Source organism: Lagopus muta, chromosome 28, assembly GCF_023343835.1.
Source record: "Lagopus muta isolate bLagMut1 chromosome 28, bLagMut1 primary, whole genome shotgun sequence".
Classification (NCBI taxonomy): domain Eukaryota; kingdom Metazoa; phylum Chordata; class Aves; order Galliformes; family Phasianidae; genus Lagopus; species Lagopus muta.
In genome coordinates, this window is record NC_064460.1 from 1,940,816 (window position 1) to 1,962,158 (window position 21,343).

At 52.9% G+C, this 21,343-nt stretch overlaps 1 protein-coding gene across 2 annotated transcripts; it reads left to right on the forward strand.

The window, feature by feature from the left end:
* Nucleotides 1-228: 228 nt before the first annotated feature.
* SPATS2 (spermatogenesis associated serine rich 2) lies at nucleotides 229-21,325 on the forward strand. 2 transcript variants are annotated; one of them, XM_048928416.1, is made up of 13 exons: nucleotides 229-381; nucleotides 3,776-4,083; nucleotides 8,061-8,140; nucleotides 8,396-8,504; nucleotides 9,414-9,463; nucleotides 10,615-10,873; nucleotides 11,139-11,339; nucleotides 12,171-12,306; nucleotides 17,434-17,492; nucleotides 18,051-18,160; nucleotides 18,999-19,101; nucleotides 19,475-19,683; nucleotides 20,394-21,325. In XM_048928416.1, exons 2-13 carry the CDS (start codon nucleotides 4,059-4,061, stop codon nucleotides 20,664-20,666), a joined length of 1,614 nt encoding a protein of 537 aa, XP_048784373.1. In that variant the 5' UTR covers nucleotides 229-381; nucleotides 3,776-4,058; the 3' UTR covers nucleotides 20,667-21,325. The 2 variants fall into 2 exon arrangements, with proteins under 2 accessions (XP_048784373.1, XP_048784374.1); XM_048928417.1 differs by having other exon boundaries at nucleotides 11,142-11,339.
* The last annotated feature ends 18 nt before the right edge of the window (nucleotides 21,326-21,343 follow it).

The window sequence follows — 21,343 nt, forward strand, 5'->3', positions numbered from 1 at the left end:
CCCGCTGCCCCGCCTTGCTCCGCCCCTCAGGGGGCGGTGAGGCGTGGCCTCTCCAGTACCGCACCCGATTGGTCCTGGGCAGCGATTAACCCCGCCCCTCCCCGAGCTGCGTCTGCGCACGTTACAGAACACAGCTCTGCCCTCTCATTGGCCTGAACCCCTCAGCCCGCCCCCCACCTCGCTCCAGACTGGCTGAAAACGCAAGGAGGCGGGCCTCGCCTCCCCCTCCTCCTCTCTCTCATTGGCGGCGGTCTCCGGGAACAGCGTGACGCTATTGGCTTTCTCGCGGCATCCGCGGAACCGATTGGTTAGAGGGAGGCTGAGGGCTCCGACCGGGCCGCGGCCCCCGCCTCCTCTCCGCTGCATCCGCGGCGGCCTGAGGTGAGCTGAGGGGTGGGGGGGGGAGAGGCCTGGAGGTGAGGGGGGCCCGAAGGGGTCTGGAGGGAGCAGGGCCTGAAAGATGAGGTGGTGGGGAGGGGGACGCCGGCGGCTGATTTGGAAGGGAGAACGGTGAGAGGAGAGACCCCCGTAGGCCGCGGCGCGGGGAGGAGGGCTGTGGAGAACTGTTCTGTGAGGCCTCGGGTTGGGGGGAGGCTGGGCGTTATGGGCTCACGGGGCTTTGGGGTCTGTGGGGGGTTGGCTGAAGACCCCATTTGGCACGAAGGGCCCGCAGAACAAGCCCAGGCTGCGGGTACGGCTGAGTCAGTGCTTCTCCTCCCCATCACACAGGGTTTGGGGCTTTGGCGTCTGTCTCTGTCGTTGTTGTGCCTCGTTAATGAGGGCTAATAGCAGTTAATGGCTTGTGGGGGGGTTGTGGCTCCGCCAGCAGCCGAGTTGTGCTCAGCTCCAGCTGTCCCAAGCGTTTGGTTGTTGTGGTACCACATAAAGTTCTGTCCTTTTGGGCTTTCTAGCCCCACTGTGCTCCTAAGAGCCATCCCATGAGCAGCACTTCCCGATAGCGTTCCCTTAAAGGAGCATTTAAATGTTTTATGAAGCCTTCGGCAGAAGGTTCTGGTTGGATCCCGGATGAAGGAGCTCAGAGGTGACTGCGGGAGGATTTGTTGGTGCTGCGTTATTCTGGCAATTAAAATTTAGAGCTTGTTTTTAATTGCTGCCTCAGGCTGTGGCTGAGGTCAAAGGGAAAACTGAGAGGGGATGGCAAGAAAAGCCTTCCCCTGCATGGAGCTTGGGGAGCTGCAGGAAGTCCTCACCACACAGCAGTGGGGCAGGGGAAGGTTCTTTTTCTATTTCCCATCACCTTTCTCCTTCCTTTTTCTCAGAAAGTTGTGCTTTTTTTTAGATGCTTTGGTTAAGAGCTCAACCCCAATCTAAAGGACGGTCGTACTCTATGCCATAATTCTTGGCAGATCCCTGAGACCCTTGCGCTCAGAAAGGTGGCAAATGAAGCCTGAAAGCAGCAGTGGTACACACTGTTGCTGGGACAGATGCTTTTTTCTGGTCCCCCTGCATCCTGCTGAGGTTTTTGGAGCGCTTCAAGCTGAGGGGTCCTGCTGTGAGAGACGCAGAAGGAAGGTTCCCACCTTGAGGCATAGGTTGTGTCACTGTGTGAAGCATCAGGAATCCACCACTGTGTTTGGAGACTGGATGAGGGAAATGCTCCTGGAGGGAGAGCCGACCCTTTTTTCTGCAGCAGCCACCCATGGGGGCTTCACTGAGTGCAGGAGAACTGCTGTGAGGGATTCTGCGGACTCAGGGGGTGGCTGCAGGAGAGTTTCGTCAGCTGGAGGACGGAGCTTTACTTCCTCGCACTGATAAGGGGACCCAGTGAGCCTGGGAAAGGTCCACGTTTGAGGAAAAGCTCACACTGGGTGGGGGCAGAAAAGTGAAATGCTGAGACCTCTGAGCTTGACGTGGGCTGCTGTAACATAGCAGGCATCGGCTGGTTTCACCCTCAGAACCCCACATTTCTCAGCAAAAGCACCTTTGGTAGGATAATAAAAATCCCCAGGGCGCATTTCTCTCCGTCAATCTTTCCCTTTAAACAGGGAGCTCTCAAGTTTGGAAAGTTCACTGAAATGCTCTGTCTAGACAGGGCAGGAATGGCCTGGAAAGAGAACACCACGGGCGGGGTGATCTGAAGTCATTTCTTTCTTGCTGTGCTGTCTGTAAAGCTGCGAATGACTTTTCCTTATTTGAAAGCGAGCCGGTCTGTGCTTAGCAAAAATGTGCATTCCCGTTGTGGCTCGGGAAAGCCACGTGCCAGCTGGGATCAAGGAGGGTTCCATCGCTCTGTCTGCAGCACTGGGTTTCTGTGGGTTTTTTTTATGCCCCCTCCATCCCATTCGATATTTCATTTTAATGCTGCAGGTCGCTTTCTGTCTTGTTTTGTGTAGACTCTTTGCTGTTTCTGTAGATACGTGGATTTGAGCTGCTTGATCCCACCTTGGGGGTTGCTGGTGTTAATTTTGGAGGAATGTTTGCCATTAGTGGTTATTTTATTCCCCGCTCCGTTGCTTTTTCACTTTGTGCACAGGCAGCTCAGAGCTGGGCTTGCCAAAGGGTGGCTGGGAAGCTGTGGTGCGCTGCTTGTTTCTCTTCATGTGTTTTAATTACTGTTCATTTTCTACCTCTGAAGTGGGGAGAAGCTATTTGCTGGGTGATAACGTGCCCTTGCTTCAGATACTTGGAGATCTCCCAGCAACTTTTCAGGCAGCTTTTTTTTACAGTGCTGTCCCCTCAGGTGCTCGCTTCTGAGGCTGCAGAGACAGCTTATAAACGTTCCTTGCTGAATTTGTTTGTAAGCAGTCACTCTTTGTATGTAAAAATCCATTCTTTCACCGAGCTGACTTGGAGAGACAGCTGGAGGGAGTTCACCTGAAGTGCTCTGTGTGCTGCTCCGGGTTTGGTGCCTTTCTGTTCTCCCTTCTTATCCAAAAGTGCCTTTATTTAAAGGCGTGGAATTATCAAGAAGGTTTGGGTGCAGACCTGAAGGTGCCCAGCTCCCCGTGCACTGGGAAGTGGAACCTGGGATGCATTTCAAATCATTATCCCCATCCTTCCCTGCTCTCGTTTTGGGATTTCAGCTCCTCGTACTGCAGCAGTGCTGCTGCATTCTTTGGGCTTCTAAACCATATCCTGGGAATGCCCCTATGGATGATCTTTGTTGGGATGGGTGGGAGCTGAGCTGAGTATTCCTCAAGCAAGCAAGCTGTGTGTTCCTCTGTGCGTTTTCAAGCCTGTGGTTTCACAGGGAACGCACAGAACCTCCCGGTTCCGTAATGCTTTGCCTTCAACCTGCATTTGATAGATGGCATTGGCAGGTCGTGCCTTTTCTTCCTGGCTGCTCGGGCCGGATCCCCATTGTTCTGCATGCCGTGTCCAGTTGCTCTTTGTTTAACCTGGCACCGTCCCTCCCTCGAGAGCCAGAAGCATAAGGATAATCCTTACTGAGTGTCCCTGCTGTGCGCTGCTGGGATGCTGGCTGCTGAAACACCAGGGATCCTCATTGCTCCCCATCCGCATCCTTCGTTAGCAAACGTTTTATGGTGGCTGTAAACCCACCTGGTGTGGGGCTTAAATCACAGAGTGCCTTGAGCCTTTGGGATCCACAGTGAGGCCATGGGGCTCTCGTTGCCTTACGCTGTACGTTGCTTTCTGCTAGCTGTTCCAAAGCACCTTTAGGAAAATACAGATTTCACTCCTTAAAAACCAGCAGTAAGATGCGCTGACAAGCTGAGGGATGTGGGGTACCCCTTGGGCTTGCTGGGCAGCAATTCCTGACTTCCTTTCTTTCTTTTTCCCCATTGTTATTTAGAACCTGAGACAACTGACACCGGCAGCCGCGTGACAAGGAGCAGCTTTCCCCAGGAAGAAGCTGTGCTGCTCTGTGGGGCTGTCAGCTGAATTCTGACAGCTCCAGACCCTGCTTGCCCTCTCTGCTGTGATTTTGCCATCCCAGACCAAACGCCATCCACTCCCCTCCTCGATTGGAGGCCGTGTGTGAATCACAGCTGCACTGCTCAAGGGCTACGACTTCTTTTTCTCCCTCCCCTCCTCCCCCTTCTCGTACAGCTGCTCATCAGAGCAAACGCACCAAGATGTCTAAAAAGCAAAACCCAAAAGGTAAGATGCATGTGGATATGCTATAATCAAATGTCAATAAACAGCACGATTGATTCCAAAGTTATCAATTAGGAGAGGGGTTAATTGCTTCTGCTGTACTCCTCTCCAGGCTGCTGGTGATTCTTGACAGCTTCTTGTCACCATCTTGGTGACATCGTATAACCTGTTGGGTTTTGTGACATTTGTAGCAGCATTTCAGTTGTCCAGCTGGACAGCTCTGATTCTGGACTTGCTGCATATATTAATACTGCCCCATTTTCACTGTCAGAAAGCGGCAGAAAAGAAATATTTTCAGTAGTTCAGCAGCACCCATGCAGCACCCGTGCAGGTTCTCCCTTTTCTGCTGTTTCACATTGAAGACAAAGCTGTTCTTGCAGCAAGCAGCTCAGTGCAGAGAGCCCTTGTTTGCTGCACGTGAGACATTAATTCTAAAGTGTGGGGAGGGGGAGAGGTAGGGGTTATGAAGGTTATGGTTGTCTTTTTATTTGCACTGACTACTAATTAATAATTTAAGGCGAGTGCTTTGACAATCCGTGTCCTCTGCCTCGAGAGAAGCGCTTTTGTTCTCGGTAGATTTTTTGCCTCTCGCAGCTCTGGCACAGAAATGGTGCCTACCTGAGCAGCACTGCTGTCCTTTGACATCCAGCTCCATGCGTGGTTCGAAGCAATTAGCAGCACTTATGGAAATTACTGTATAGGATAATTTTGGAGTTATTTTTAAAATGCTGCATCCGTGCTTTTGGAAGCCTCATCTCAAGCCGTTAGGAAATTGTCTTCTCTCTGCTGCTGGAAATGGAGCCCAGCAATTGTTGTCAGCGAATGCATGGGGAGAAAAGCAACAGGGTGGTGGGGAATAGAGGGAAGTCTGCAGGAGGCAGCAGGGAACCCTGCAGGGCTGGCATTGCTGGGTTTCTGAGGCCAGGAGGGCACCGGGGCTGTCAGCATTTGATGCTGCAGGCTGAAGCCCTGGTGTGCTCAACAGATGTCATGCAGGCCCTGTGCAGGTAAGGAGTGTCTTCTCAGTTTCTCTGGAAGCCAAACAAAACCCCTTTGCTGTGTAACAAAGGAGCAGTGAGGAGTGCAGAGAGGTGAGAGGGTTGCTTTCAATAATGCAGCAGTTGTGAAAGCAAATCAGGAGCCCACCTGCTGCTGTTGCATGAGAATGCTGTGGAACAAGGTGAGCATCTGAGCTGCTCAGGAGGGTGTTGGTGAGGTTTGGGAGGTGGGTATGGAATTTGGGCATGGATGCAGTGCAGCCCTTGGGCTCTTCCTTCTCCATATACATCAAGGGGGGATCGCTGTTGGTGAAAAATTGCCCTGCGTGAACTTGGGGAGGGGAGAATGTCACAGGGAGCCTGCACAGGTGTGGTGTGGGGGAAGTTCTGTTTTAATCTCATCCTTCATCTGACAGTGTGCCATTCAAGTGGAAGCTCTGCAGAATCCCAGCTCTGTGTAATGCTGCTTCCTCAGCCTTTGGCTGGGAGAGGGAATCCCAGAGCTGTCAGAGTTGGAAAGGACATGTGCAGACCCTCAGTCCGACCCTGTGCTAAAGCAGGAGGCACAAAAAAGCATCGGGAGGGCTTGGATCTCTCGGGGAAGGAAAACCCCACGTCTCTGGGGGTCAGGTTTGGACTTAGAGCTGCAATGAATGCTTGGGCCATTCGGATCTATTTACAACAACAGCAGTAACGTTGCATTTCTTGTCTAGACAAAGCCCTGAGGTGCAGCTGCCACCTCCTTGGGCTCCCTCTGAAGCACAGTGACCACACCACAGGGTGTTAAAATAGTTCCTGCAGCAGCTGATGGAGGCACTGAGCCCCAGCTCTGAATTGGAGGCAGTGATGGGGTGAGTGCAGTTTGTGAGCCAGATGGACCCCCTCGTGCATCTTAATGTGCTCTGTGGGGAAGGAGGGGCTTAGAGGCATGTGTGGTGGTGGTGTCTGTGCTCCTGGATCATAGGGAAAGAGGGAGCATGCTGGAAAGTCCTGCAGGGACCTTGATCTGTGCTGGTTTGTATCTCAGTGTTAATTTCTGCTCAGCAGGTAGCGATACACTCCTGGTTTTGTAAGCTAAATGATTTGTTTCTATGTTCAGTCCTGCAGTGGCAAACAGGAGTCAGGACGACCCAGAATGGGCAGGGCTGTCCTAGGCTGCTGGGTTCCTGATGTCCCAGGAAACAGAACGGGTATTTCTTGGGCTGTTTTTGCACACCTTTCACATAGGAGTGACTGATTAGTGGAGTTACAGGAGAAGGAAACTGAAGTGAGCAGGCAGTGTGGTGCTGGGCAGGGCAGATTCTTCTTGGCAGCTTCGGTGCTTCTGTTGAGGAGAAGCAATTTATGAAACAGTGCCAAAGCACAGAAGTAAATGATGTGGGATGAGTGATTTCTTGCCCCCTCCTTTTTCTGGGAGCTGCAGTTATGAGCACAGAAGCAATTAGGACCATGGTTCTGGAGTTACTGCATCGCATCCGCAGGGCAGCGCTGTGTGTTTCCATGCAACAGCATCCAAATGACACGGCGTTCCGTGCTGCCATGCACAGCCACAGCCCCACGAAGGTGTTCATTCCCCAAATCCTGAAGGCAGTGGCAGGAGCCAGACGTCTGCCCGTGAGGATGGAGCATTTTAAATTCCATCCATTCCTGCAGATCCCCGCCACCGCCAGAGACCTGAGTGCCAGCAGCCCTTCTAATGATGCTCGGGAGCACTCCTGGGCAGCATCACATGAACACAGTGAAGTCTCCGTTGCATAATTTTTGCATGATCAACGTTTTAGCTGCTGGGAGGACCGTGGCTGGAAGCTGGAGCTGTGGTGGGAGTGAGGTGCTGACAGCTCCGTCTGCAAGAGCTCCAGCACAGACACAGCTGTAGGAAGGGGTAGGATTGAGCGCTGCAGCGGGGAGCTGAGCTTCATCTTCCTTGGCACCTGGGTCCTCGGTGGTTGTTCTGCAGTGAGGGTTTTGAGAAAAGATCTCTAATTCTCACTCGGTGATGGGAATCTGAGAGCCATTTACAAGATGAAGGGCCGGAAAGTTGGGAGCTCAAACTTGCGTGAGCTTCAAAAACAGGAGACAATCTCACTCATGGGGCTGAAATGGGGAAGGACGGAGCGAGGGAAGAATTTAAGCGTTCATCTGTAGCCTAAATAAGAGCCTGACCTTTCCATCATGTTCACAATTCTGTCACTGCGTTTGGAGGCATCTCGGTTTAAATGCTACATCAATGTCTGGGAACCGCTGAAGTCAATGGTGTGTCTCAAAACTGCGTGTGAGTAATTTGGAGGAGGTGAGGGAAGGGACGTGAATCAGCAGCTCGGGGTGGTGGCCCACCAGAGCGGGCTGCTGGATGCATTTCCTTCCCCAAAATCCCAAATTTAGATGCTTGGGCCTTTGGCACGTGAGGTGATCCCAGGGCAGGGATGGCAGGGAGTGAATCTGTTGCTGGAGGCTGGCTCTGCTCTGGTGTCTATCTGGAAGATTAGCATTGCCCTGAGGATGGGAGCTGGTGGGGAGCTGCTCAGTCTCCAAAGCCATTCATCAGTCTGGTTGCCTTCTTGTATCTCCAGGTGGGGGAGGTTGGTAATGTGCTGCTGAGGATATCATTCGCTCTTTGTTGCTGGGCTCACAGAGAGATTGATGCAGAATGTGAGGGTGCAATCAGCCTGCTTTGGTAATGGTTTATGTCACACCAGCCCTGCTAGGGCTGTGTTTGCTTCTTTGTGGCTTGGTCTGCAACTGGCTTGAAGCAGAGCTGCAGCTGAAGCAGTTTCATTGGCTCCCTGTAATGTGGCGGGAGGAACAGAATCTGTCCTTTAATTAAGGTTGGGGCACTGTGTGCTTTGCTCTCAGCAGCTAATTGCCCTCTGTTTGGTAGAACTGCCCAGCAAGCACTGTAACCACTGGAGCTGACCATGCTCTCCACGTCTCCCAGCACCTGAACGTTCCGACGTGAGTTTCCCATCTCCTTTGTCTTCACAGATCCATCCGGGTTCATTTTCGATGTGCAGTCCAACACTGTGATGGCCCAAGGAGGAACCTTTGAAAACATGAAGGAGAAGGTAAGTGCATCTCGGGGGAATTCAGCTTGCCATTTTAGTACTGTGTCTTTATCTGCTGTCAGAGGTTAAATATGCTTCTGTCTGAGAGCTAACTGTGCTTCTTTCAGGAGCAGAATTTTATTCAGGCTAAATCATTCTGGCATATGAAAGTTTGATAAGGAAGGGCATCAGTTAAGGTGTTCAAACTGCTTGCACAGGGCTGCAATGTGAGGTAGAGCAAATGCTTCACCTGTCAACCTCTTCTCTTCCCTCCAGATCAACGCAGTGCGTGCCATAGTCCCAAACAGGAGCAACAATGAGATTGTCCTCGTGCTCCAGCATTTTGACAACTGCGTGGACAAAACAGTGCAAGCATTTATGGAAGGTAACTGCAGTGGGCTTCTGGGCTCTGTCATAGAGTCGTAGGATCATAGAATGGCCTGGGTTGAAAAGGACCACAATGATCACGTATCACGTAGTTTCAATCCCCCTGCTGCGTGCAGGGTCTCCAACCAGCAGACCAGGCTGCCCAGAGCCACATCCAGCCTGGCCTTGAATGCCTCCAGGGATGGGGCATCCACAGCCTCCTTGGGCAACCTGGGTGCATCACCACCCTCTGAGTAAAAAGCTTTCTCCTAATATCTAACCCCTGTCTCAGTTGAAAACCATTTCCTCTTGTCCTGTGGCTATCCACCCATGTAAACACCCATTCCCCCTCCTGTTTATATATACGAGCTCCCTTCAAGTACTGGAAGGCCACAGTGAGGTCTCCCTGGAGCCTTCTCCAGGCTAAACAAAGCCAGTTCCCTCAACTGTTCTTCACAGGAGAGGTGCTTCAGCCCTCTGGTCATCTCAGTGGCCCTCACTTGTACCTGCTGTGTTTGTGGGCCTTCAGGAGCTCCTGCAGCAGGGTCAGAGTGCAGCACATACCCCACATGGCGAGCAGCTTGTGGAGCTTCTCAGCTCACCCACACATGCCCTCCACGGCTCACAGACGGTTCTCTTCCAACTCTTTGTTGATATTTGTCCAACTCGAGGTTAAGGCAGAGATAAGGACTTGATAACTCTTTAGGTAATGGGGGTTAGATACTCAATTACAGAAACTCTCACTCATGTGTACAAAGCAGGGAACGTCTTCAGCTTCATTTTTTCTGCTGTTTGTACTTTGAAACCCAGATGGGTTTTGAAATACTTTGAAGTGCTAACTGGATTTTGTGGCCTCAGAGAAGGTGGCTCTTGCTGTTGGCACTGCATGTGTGCCATCCTCACTGCTCATCACTGCTTTTTCTTTCAGGTAACGCCAGTGAAGTATTGAAGGAATGGACTGTGACAGGCAAAAAAAAGGTAACACTTCTAAATACACCTTGCAAATGCAGTTGTCTGTTTTTTTATTATTATTATTATTTCTTTGAGGATGAGGGAGAGCATAAATCGAGACTGCCTGCCGTTCTCTGCCTTCCTGGTAATTTTGATGAGATGAGAAGCCAGAGAGCAAACGTGTTCTGCCCCATTCTGTGCATGCATGCACACTGCTGGCAGCAGAGCAGACTGCCAGAGATGATTGCTGTGTTACCAGGCGCCTCGCTGCTAAGAGCAGGGATTTTGCATGGGGCCTTCGTTGCAAGCTAACCCCTAACATCATGTCTGCACTCGGTTTCGTTGTCAGAGACGTTGTGTTGGGCTGAAAAAAGCTTCTAGACTTACAGCCCTTGCAATAGCTTTTGTTTTGCTGACCCTCTGCAGGACTCCTAATCCACACACCCAGCCCCACGCTGAAGTAAATCTTTCTCAGGTCCGTTTGCTGCAGCAGAGCTCCGTAATTCACTGCTCAGATGGTTGTGCTGTTCCATTTTTCATCGGTAACCTTTGGAGCTGAACAGTTGCATTTAATGCTGAGCTCTGTGGAAATATTTCTGTGTCATGTAGGCTTCCCTGCCCAGCTCTGTGCTCAGACCTCTGCGAAACGGTTAAAGGAAGATTTGCAAAGTTTTTCAGAACTTGATATTATAATGTCCAAATCCACCAGGACAGGAAGAAAATCATAATTATTCAAAAGGACTCCTTTGAATACTTAAAAAGCACCAGGATAAAATAGAGAGGGGAGGAATGTGACCGAAGAGCCGTGTGCTGGGGATCGAGGGAATTGCTGTCAGAGCGAGGGCTAGGGCAGCACCCCGAGGGGAGTGGGGCAGCCCCCCACAGCCCCACTGCTTCCCACAGCCCTCATCCCATGCCCTGGGCCCGCTGGCTCACCGTTGGAGGGGATAATGAGTTTGCTCGTCGTTAATGCCTCTATATCTGTCCTCATTGTTGAATGAATCCCTCCTGCTGTTAACAGGATCAACAACAGGGCTGGCTGAAAAGGCATTTAATTCAGCTACTTTCAGGCGGTAAGCACAAGCTTAATTTTCCCTTCAGGAATTAAAGCTTAACGTTTTTATTTTTCTTTCTTTCTCTCTCTCTCTCTCTCTGTGGTGTGGATGCCTAATCCTCAGAACAAGAAGAAGAAAACCAAACCGAAACCGCAAGCCGAGGCGAACCCTGGCCCTGCAGACCCCAGGAAATTGGTGTCCACTGAAGAGGAGCAGTCAGCAAACTCGGAGAAGGGGGGAATTAACGGTTTCCATGTCAACGGCTGTGCCCATGACACGGAGTCGGTGGACTCGCTCAGCGAAGGGCTGGATGCGCTTTCAATTGATGCCAGAGAGCTGGAGGATTGCGAGGCCTCGGTGCCAGACATGCCTGAGAGAACAGGTTAGTCCCCAGAAGAAGCGGCAGGAGGCTCCCGCTGGGTGTTTAAAAAGCAGAGGAGCTGCCTCTCGCCTTTTGTGTCCCTCCTTTGACCGGGGTCAGCTTTGAGAGCTGATTTGTTTGTATGGTCCTCCAGGAAAGGGCAGCTCACCCCAAGCTTTGATTTCTGCTTGTGGTCCTAAAGGGCTGGTGAGCGTTCTGCTGTCCTCTATATGTGTCATCATCATCCCCCCCCCCCTCCCCTTCACACCAGTGTGCTTTACTCCAGCAGTGCCTCAACTAGAGAATGGAATAGCAGACCTCGACACCAAATCTCTCACCATGCACCCTGCCCAGAGCCCTTCGTCTCTCAGACAGCGTCCTGATCAGCACAGTGCCAGCAGGTCCGGCTCCAGACCCACGGCCCCCACCTCCCTGCCTGCTGTGCGCCTGGACAACGTCGCCTTCTCACCTGCAAACAAGAAGCTGGGTAAGGCCCCCGGGTCTGCACCCTCCCTTGTGTCACGGCGGGTTGCCAGCAGCCAAATTCTCACCACCTCATCCGCTGCGTTGCTGACGGACAGCGCTGAGGCAGGCTGGACGTTGATTTTAATACAAGCTAACACACTTCTTATTATCTGGCCTCTAACTTGCACTCTGCTCCTCCTCTTCCCCGTGCACAGCAGGAATCTTGACAGCAGTTTAGATGTAGTGCCTGGAGCAGCAAACCCGTATGTGTGAGAAGGCAGGGCGGGAGGCAGCCTCGCTGCATACGCTTAGCCCATTCTTCTCTGCTCCCTCGCAGAGCCTTTGGGTTCTTTCTCATCTGTTGTGCGAACGTGTCAAGAGGACAGTAGTTGGGACCAGCCCTGTTACAAGAAGTGACAGCCTCCTGTTACCCGTGGTTTTTTTCTCTTTTGTGTGCTTTCTCTTACAATAACAAGAGGGGACAGGAGGACCTGAGACAGCGGTGGTGAATGTGGTTGTCGTGCTTAGCTCAGTGAGGTGAGGCGGTGGCTGTGCCCCTAACCCAAAGCAACTCAGATGCATTTGGTTACTGTTGTGAATTTGAAACTGTAGAGAGATGTCCCTGCTCACAGAATGAAGTCCTTCAAGCTCTGGGAGAGCTTTCCTCAGTGGAAAGCCTGCAGAACTTCTGCTGAGCCGAGTGCCTCTGTAATGGGGGAGGGAAAGGAGGTGTTAAAACCAAGCAGGACATAGTTTAAAAGTAAGAGGGAAAGCGTTCTCCTGATTTCCCCTGCTGGGAGGATTTAGCAGTGTGATTGACATGGCTGTTTAAGTTCTCTCTGTCTCTTGGTAGGTTCTAATATTGAAAAATCAGTGAAGGATCTCCAGCGCTGCACCGTCTCACTGGCTCGGTACCGGGTGGTGGTGAAAGAGGAAATGGATGCTTCCATTAAGAAGATGAAGCAGGTATTTGCTGAGCTGCAGAGTAGGTAAGTGAAATGTAGGAACGGATCCAGATGTGTTGAGGATTAAGATCAATGAATTCAGAATAAAACTTCAGCTCTCCAGTCAGGCTAATGACAAGCTTGTGTTTGCCCCGCTGGCCGAGCACCGTTTGTCAGCGCTTGAGAGCTCAGCGTGTCGTCAGGAATTAAGCCCATGTCTGAAGGCCTGTGCTCTGCAATTTGTAGAGGCTTTTTGCAGGCAGCTGTGCAAAGCCTGCGTTGGAGCTCACTGCCCACATGCAGCAGGAGCTCCGTGCCCCATTCAGGGCTTTGTTGTCCATCCGGCTCCTTGGTGAACTTTGATTCTGTGTCTGCATGAGGCAGTTAACATGGCCTTCCTGAAGTCCTGTTAAGCACAGAGGGTGGGAGGAACTCGCTGGGTAACGTGTTGCTAGCTGGGTGCTGGCGTTGGCTGTGCTGGGAGCAGAGAGTGCAGCAGTCTGTGTCTCTTCAAAACAAACATTTGTATTTGAAATCTGCAAATTTGGGTTGCATACAGCGTGGAAGAGCAGGCTCCTTCTGAAGGTACACACACACACACAGTAATGATCATACTGCAGGGCGCTGCTTCTCCGTTTTTAAACCAAGCTTTGAATACAGTGCACAGTGTTCCCTCCAGGTGCACTCAGGTCTTTTTAATTACCATTTTCATTGCTTTGGGTAAGCACTTCACAGTGACATTCCCAAAGTCCTGACACCAGATGCACTCGATGCCTTGGCTGATTGGATCTGTTAGTGAGAAATTGTTCTTGGTTATACAAACATGACTGCATTTGATAAAGAAGTGTAAGAAACTGCACAGAGAGTTCCCTGCTGATCTCGTCATCTCCAAACTTGCTAAGGGTGCGCTCGCTCCCCCTGCCCAGCTCCCTGATGATGTTCAGGAGCTCTGGTCCCAGCACTGACCCTTGAGGGGCACCACACATCACTGGTCTCCATCTGGACACTGAGCCCTCGGCCGCCGCTCTCTGGGTACAGAATCGTATCCAGCTGAGCAGTCTGCCCATCTTTCCAGTTTGGAGAGAAGGATTTTATGGCAGGCTGCGTCAAAGTCCAGATAGATGACATCAGTGGCTCTTCCCTTGTCTGCTGACTCAGTTGCGCTGTCGTTTTTACGATCAGGCAGGACCTGCCCTTGGTAAAGCTATGCTGCTCATCCCCTATCACCTCCCTCTCTTCCACGTGCCTTAGCATCGCTGCCAGGAGCATCTGCCCCATGATCTCCCCCAGCTCAGAGGTGAGGCTGACAATTCAGTGGTTCCCTGCCTCATCCTTTCCACCCTTCCTAGCAATGGGTCTGACATTGCTTTTCTTCCAGTCACCAGGGACTTCACCTTACCAAGGGTGCCTTGGTGGCTGCGTCAGCCACCTCCCTCAGTTCCTTTTGCCAGAAGTGAGTAATATTTGACAGGTAACTAAAACGCTGATATCGCACCGCAGGATTAAAGCAGATATTTGGCAGTCTTGCAGATCCGTGTCACAAGTGATCTGCATCTGCAAACTGCGTGGCCTCCAAGGCAGGAGAGCATAGTGGCAGTGATACGGAGCTGGCTGTGCTCCGAAGCCTTTTAGCAAACCTTGTTGATCCATGTGACGCTTTCTCTTTGTGTGCCTGCTGGGGTTGAACTTTGCCACCAGGAAGTGCTCTCCTGAAGTGGAATGCTGCCCTTCATTTAAGTTCAGAGTGCTGAAAGTAGTGACAGGAGGTGTTTCTGGCTGACTTTTGACCTTAAAGAAGAGCGGACCCCCATGGTTGGGGGGGTCTGTTTGCCCTCAGCTGCATTCTTATTCTTTTTTATGCTCATGACCTCCACGGCGCAGAGCTCCCAGCTTCCCTCTCTTGTGTTGTTGCAGTGGTGGGAATTTACCCCGCCAATAGCTGAGGGTTCTGGAGGGGATTTACCCCTCAGGAGCTGAGACACCTGTAGTCCTAACTTAATTAGAGCATTACACCGTACTTTGTTAGTGGTTTTGTCCTACTGAATGGCAACTGGTGCTGCTTCAGTATCATCTCCACATAAAGTAGGGCTGATTGTTTTTTGTCGACCTCTCAGTGCATTTACAGTAAAATCTGTGAAATCCCGTCCTCAGGATGGAAAATGTCACTGCTTTGGGTCCGTGTGAGCGCTGCTTTGCCCTTTGCCTCGCCACTATCGGCTCCGCACCTCTCACGTCACGTTCCCGAAGGTGAAAGAGCCTCATGTGGCCCTGGGCACAGGAGGATGTGTGGATCCGCCTGGCGTGGGGCCACCAGAGCCTCCCTTGGCAAATGCCACGCTCCGTCGGCCACGGCTCTGCAGAGTGCAGCCTGCTTTCCTTATCCCAAAAATGACGCAGTTGAGCTGAAACAGAAATTGTACAGTCACGTTTTCTTTTCTTCCCCCAGCTCCCTTTGCGACCCGGCGAATAATTAGTGTATTTTTAAAGCCTATGACACAAGTCAGGACCCAATAGCTAAATCCTCTTGCTGAATCATAGCTCCAACTGGCTTTCTACCAAAGGAAAACCTGATTTAAAGGCAGGTTTGTTCATCTGAGACAGGGCATTAGTAGCAAAGTGCAGACTGTTTTCGCTTGTGTGTCACAAACGTGCTTCAGGTGTCCTTTGAACCAGCAAGGCTTCCGCAGGTTTGGACCTTCATCTTCTCTCTCCTGGCAGCGTGCTGGTGCAGGCAGAAGTGAGGGTGAGGGGGCTCTAATGCTGCACCATGATCTCCAAAATCCATCCTGAGCAGAGGTGTCGATTCCTGCTCTGTAGGATTTGGAGGTGGTCGGGTTACTTGAATGAGGGAGTCCCAACAGCCCTGAATTCCCAGCATGTTTTTCTGCCTGTGCTGCAGAAAGCACCCTGAGCCTTCGTGGGTGCAGAGGGGACGTTCAGCTTCAGTGCTTCCATGGGCACGGGGCTGTATTGAGGTTTGTCACTGCTGCAGTGTGGGGCTTAAAGGTGGCAGCTGCCCTGCAGGCAGCCCTCGGGACTGCTGCGCAGAGCCTGACCTCAAAGCTGGCATCGTGCTCATGCGTACAGCATCTTGCAGGGGCCGCTGGGCTGCAGGTATCTCTCCTGACAGCAGCTCACAACCAAGCGCTCAGTGCTGCTTCGGTCCTTCAGCAGGTCTCAGTTCACCTCCTTCCCCTTTTTCTTCCTCTAAAAGCGTGCTTTGTCCAAGCTCAGTCTCTCAGATTTATGTGGTCTTGTCCCAGCACACAGCAGCCCAGGACTGAGCGCATTCCTGAACGGATCTGGCAGCTGGAGGGCGGTGTGCTCAGCTATGGGAGGCTGCCGGGGTCTGATCGAGCTGCTCCTCACGCCAACATCAGGCACAGCAACATGACCTCTGTTCCTCAGCCAGCCCAACTGTAAAATTGGGTAAAGGACTCCAGCTGAGCTCCGCTGAGTAAATTAAATGACAAAGGGACGCGGGCTGTAATCTTTTGTCAAGGTTCCTGCTGGTTTGCTTGCAGGAGAAAGCCCCAAACAGCCCACATAAAGCTCATATAAAGCAGGCGTTGCTCCTGTCAGAGCCAGGGATGTGTGTGTGTGTGTGTGTGTGTGTGCATTCAGGGAGGAGGTGATAGGGGTAGGTGCAGCACAGCTGGCTCAAGTTCATCAAGGCAGTGCTGTATCCGCATTGGGATCCTGCCTGCTTAGCTCCTCACAGAATATATGGGCATCTCTCTGTGGGATGGGCATCTCCCCACCCCCTGCCCCTTGCTCCACGCCGCTGAGCCACACGGGAGACAGCTGGAAGGAAGGTGAAGCCTTATTAGTGTCGCTTCTGACACACGCCCTTGTATTTGTGCAGTTGGGCCGCGACTGCCTGACCTGGCTCAGGCCCCCGCTGTGCTACGAGCAGAAACAATCCCTGCCCTGAAAAGGCAGATGGACAGAGAGCCGTAAATCAACAGAAGCTGCCAAATGTCAAAGCTGCTGTTCAGAGGGAGTTGTTCAAATTGATCCTGCTTCAGTCCTCTCTGACACGCAGAGGAGTGGGAGCGGTGGTTGGAGTTTGCCTTTCAGATGCCCTATGGTTTACGAGGAGAAATATTCCTCCCTGTTTTCAAGCAGATTGTTCTCACTGAAAAGCCTGTGGCCTGAGTTGGAGGGCTGGTGTTACGCTGTGTCTGCATGGAAAGCCTTGTAAAGCTAACAGGCAAAAGGAAGACTGGGCTTTTGTATTAGGAAAACAGAAAGGAAGCTCGTTGATAGGCAGGATGCTGAATGCACTTGAGCTGCTGGGGGAAGCACAGACTCAGGGCCGAGAACGTTGCAGGAGCAGCGTGGAAGCACAAAAGCATCTGCAGGAAGGGTGAATATGAGGGTCTGGGTTTGTTTCTGCAAGGAACAAAGCTGAAGCCAGCACCTGCCTCTGTGCTGTGAGTGTTTTCTCTCCTGCCGTTGCAACCTGAGTCTCGGTGGGTAGCGGTACAACTCTGCTTGCACAGAGGCTGCAGCCACAATGCCTGGGGGAATTGTGGTCCCATGGCAACAGCCACGTTCAGAGCCTGCTGAGTTTCCTGTGGTGCACCTTGGGTGCTCTCAGGTGGCTGAAAAATCCTCAGGCTTCAAGAGATGGGTGCATGGTGGGGGCTGTGCCCACTGCGTGTTCCCTCAGCCCTTTTGGATGTGCCCTGCCCTGAAGTGCTGCAGAACGCTAGAATTTGGGTTCCAGGGCTGGCAGACAGTTTGGTGCATTGGAATAAGCTAAGAGTGAAGCACTGCAATCAGGTGCCTTCACCGTGTTGCTCCTGAGAGGCTGCTGCCCACCCCAAGTGCTGTGGGTCCTGCTTGTGGCTTGAGCATTCTGAGCAACTCTGCAAGCATTGCACCATGGCTTTCCTCTGCAATAAAGCCCAGAGCTGTGCAGCTGCTGCTTCTCTCCCCTCACCTCTGACTTTATCAGAGCACGGTGACCACACACCCAGCAGGTTTTTAGAAATGCAGCCAGGTGCTGACTGAAGCTGTGGTGCCAGCAGAGCTCAGAACCAAGGCTCCTGCTGCCCTCTGTTGGTCCCTGCTCATGGCTGGCCTACCCAGAAACCCGCCGTGCTTCTGCTGTGGGATTCTGTGGTCCCCTTTGGTGTTAAATCCTTTCTCTGTGTTCTTCCCCAGCCTCATGGATCGCGAGGTGGCGTTGCTGGCTGAGATGGACAAAGTGAAGGCAGAAGCAAGTAAGGCTCCCTCCTCCCACTGAGCACCCAGCCTGTAGATCTGCAGGTGGTGCTGTGCTCTAGAGACAGCCCCATTGGAAGCAGATTTTTCTCCCTTGTTTCCTTTTCACTCTGTGTAGAGCACTGTGTATTTGGGAACAGACAAAACAGTACACCATGCATGCTGGGACTGGGTTTTGCAGTTTGAGGCCTTTGTTCTGTGCCTGCATGAGAGGGTGGGATGAGCTGTCAGAGCTGTGCTCTCCTAAAGGCACTGCTGAACATTTTGGTTCCTGGGGAGCTGGCAAGGGTGCTCACAGCACCAACAGCACTGCACCCTACAGCACCAACAGCACTGCACCCTGCAGCCCAGGGGACGTGAGAAGGCACTCAGCAGCTAAAACAGCACGTGGTGCCCGCTTCAAGCTCAGGTTCAGTCTGGAGACATACACAGCTGCAGGAGGGTGATGCTGGGGCTGCTGTGCAGCTGGCACAGCACTAACAAGGGGAACCTGCTGCTTACCAATGAGGGGCCAGGCTGGGGCTGCTCCAGCCTCAGAGCTGTGCTTTGTTCTGCAGTGGAGATCCTGATGAGCCGGCAGAAGAAGGCAGAGGCCCTGAAGAAGTTGACCGACGTGGCAGTGCGGATGTCAGAGGAGCAGCTGGTCGAGCTCCGAGCTGATATCAAGGTGAGCTTTTCGCTCCTGCTTCTTCTCACCCAAACCCTCTGCACGTTTTTGTAACCACCCAGGTTTCAGAAGAGCAAGTTTTGGTGCGGCGTCTTTTCCAAATTCGCTGCTGCTGCTCTCTGCAGCCGTGCAGAAGGGCACAAATTCATCCTGAATCTTAACTTGGGATACGTGGTTTGCAAAATACCAACAAACGATCATCCAAACGTTAACCCCTTGGTGCCTGCACTTCAACCTTTGACCGCTGTGTGTTGGCACTGAGCTGGGAATGTGGCAACGCCACAGCTTTGTCGTCAGCAGAGTGCTGAGAGCCTCCCATGGTGCAGGCTGACCTCTGCCTTTCCACCCAGCTCACAGAGCCTGCCCGCTGCGCAGAAGCTGCTTTTATATTCCATAAAACACTTTTATATGCCAGAAACCACCTCTGCTCTCTGGCACGCCGGCTCCTGCCTGCAAGAGGTCAGCACAAAGTTGTGTGAAGGATCAATTAAGCTCCAGCTTGAGAATCCAGCTGCTGGTGCTGCAGTTCAGGGCAGTTCCCAGCCCTGAGCAGGATTGGTGCTGCTGAGGAATTCTGCTTCTGTCTACATCCTGAGCAGTGCTGGAGCCACCGTGGGACTGAAACAACCCGAGTGAAGCTGGTGGAAGTCATGCAGAAACCTTTTCCTCATTTCTCAAGTCCTTGCAGCCGTCTGCCTTTTCAGCCAAGGCTTTTTTTCCAGCAGCACCCGCCTCAGATATCTGTTACTAGCCCCAAACTGGAGACTTCTGTCTCCATTCCTGTGCTCTGGTTGGGTGCAGGGATTGGAATTAACATTGTGTTCTCTTTTCCTCGCAGCACTTTGTAAGCGAGCGCAAGTATGATGAGGAGCTGGGCAGAGTGGCACGGTTTACGTGTGACATCGACGCGTTGAAGAAGAGCATTGCTGCCTTTGGGCAAGGTGAGCAGGGAGGGCCGGGCAGCCGAGGCCTTGCCATCACGAAAACTCCCTGTGTTCTCCCCAGATGGGAGAGCAGCAGCCTGGGAGGGGGCTGTGCTGGGTGCTCTGTTCCTCCCGAGCAGTGGGGGAGGTCTTTGGGGTTCCCCGTTCTTTGGCCATGGGGGCCGTTCTCCTTCCTTCTCTGGTCCCAAGCTTTCGCACAGTCCACAAAACCAAACCCAAATCTCACTAGGAAAAGCTCTGCTGTCCCTTCACGCCTTCAGCCCTGAGCTGCTCCAACAGTTCTGTCCCAGGATCCCAACAGAGGTTGAAGGGTGAGCAGTCAGGACCCCCCCACACACACAGCACACATTTTGGGGTCTTTCTTTTCCAGTTTCTCACCCGAAGAACAGCTACTCCACTCGCTCCCGCTGCAGCTCCGTCACAGCCGTGTCCCCAAGCAGTCCCAGCAACATCTCTGCTCCCTCCAGCCCCGCCTGTGCCTCTGCCATCAGCCTTACCACAGCGAGCAAGAAGCCCCCGTCCTCCATGGAGGCGGCCGTGGAGGGTGCAGGCAGCCACCCCCCCCAGCCCCACCGAGAGGTACGTGTGCCCTGGGGCTGGGAGGGCTGCCGCAGCCCTGCTTCTCTGCCTTTGCTTCTTGGGTGATTTTGGAGGGGTTTTGTTTTCCAGCCTTTCAGGGAGGTGTGATGGGCTGTGAGCTCTGTATCACCTGGCAGCGCGGGGTTGTTGTTTTCCCAGCTGTCTGACGAGCAGGAGGGGCACGGGGTCTGGTGTAAACTCTGGGCTCCACATCATGTGAGACCTCAGAGGTTTTGCTTTCTCTGAGGATGGGGTGAGTGTGAGAGCGCTCCATCTCCAGGCTCTGCCTCACTTTTCTGTTGGGGTTTCTGTATTCCAAACTCTGGGTAGTGAGAGGCACGGGGTTCGTAGTCTGCAGGTTCTGCTTCACCTCATGCTGGCATTTGTGATTTCCAAACCCTGGGGAGTGGCAGGAGGGCACACGCTTCCCAAGCTCCGCTTCACATCGGCTTTGGGTGGTTTTGTTTTCCCACCTCCCTGGGGAGCAGTGAGGTGCCTCTGCCATCTGTTTCCCGTGAGCTTTTGGGTTTCCGAGTTCCCCGAGGAGCAGGAGAGGTTCTGGGTTCTGATTCGCACCGCGTTTGGGCTTTTTCTCTTCCCCGACTCGGAGGAGGAGCGTTGCACGAAACGCGTCGCCTCGGCGCTGCGTCAGCGGGCGGCCGCAGCCCTCAGCGTGGGATCTGTCCCTCTCCCCTCTCTTTCTCTTCCAGGCTGCCCCAGGGAACAGGCGATCGGGACCACCGGCACCACCGGGCTCCCGGCCGCAGTCCCACGCCGCTCCTCCCCCGGCCAGGCGGTCCGGCGGCCCCCGGCACCGCGGCGGAGCAGCTCCGGCACTTGGCCGGCACCAGAGCAGCCCGGGCAGCCCCCACCAAGTGCAACCCCCGGAGCCCGGAGCTGCGGCCGGAGCTGCTGCCACGCACAGCAAAGGGCTCCCGCAGCGCAAACCCCGCGCCAGCCGCCAGGAGGGAGCCAGCTCCTGAGGTTTCCCCACTTCTGCCCTAAGGGGACGAGACTGTAGGAAGCTCCTAGCTAGAGATATTAACAAAGGAAAGTTTACACTTCTCAGTTCTTGTGCCATTATTATTATTTTTTTTCTCTTTCCTTCTCTTTCTCTGACGTCTGCTTTGTGTTCTTCTCTCACCTACTGCACCTCCACCTGGGCTCGGGGCCCCTTTGCTGCTGTCACTGTTGCCTTTTTCTTTCCCCTCTAGAAAATCTCCATGGCTCTGATGTCACTGTAGGCACAAGGGGCCCAAACGCAGCCCCCAGCCTCTTTGTCCCCACTCTGCCCTGACCCTGGGGTCTCACATTGAAGGAACGACCCCAGGACAGCCCAGCCCTCGTGCTGGCAACGAGGACAAGTGCTGCAAAATGGGAGCAGGGGGCAATTTGAAGGAGCCAGGAGGGGTTTGTGAGGGCTAAGCCCCCAGCGTTGTGCCAGCAGGACCCTGTGCACACTGCACAGCGTGTTCTTCTCTGGTTTATGTAGAGGGGAAAACTCTTTGTTCAGTTCACCTCCCTCTCTGTCCAGACCCACCCTAAATTAAAGAGCAATATCAATTAGCAGAGCTAATCCTAGCTGCTACCAAGCGGTGATGGCCGCTACTTAGCATTGTCCGAATAAAAGGCGATGTTCGTGTTCGTTAGTACTGTCCAT

Coding starts and splice junctions, on each gene's coding strand:
- SPATS2 (XM_048928416.1), top strand. CDS start 4,059: ATGTCTAAAAAGCAAAACCCAAAAG. Junction 10,874..11,138: donor AGACATGCCTGAGAGAACAG/GTTAGTCCCCAG, acceptor GCTTTACTCCAG/CAGTGCCTCAACTAGAGAAT. Junction 19,684..20,393: donor CCCCCCAGCCCCACCGAGAG/GTACGTGTGCCC, acceptor TTTCTCTTCCAG/GCTGCCCCAGGGAACAGGCG.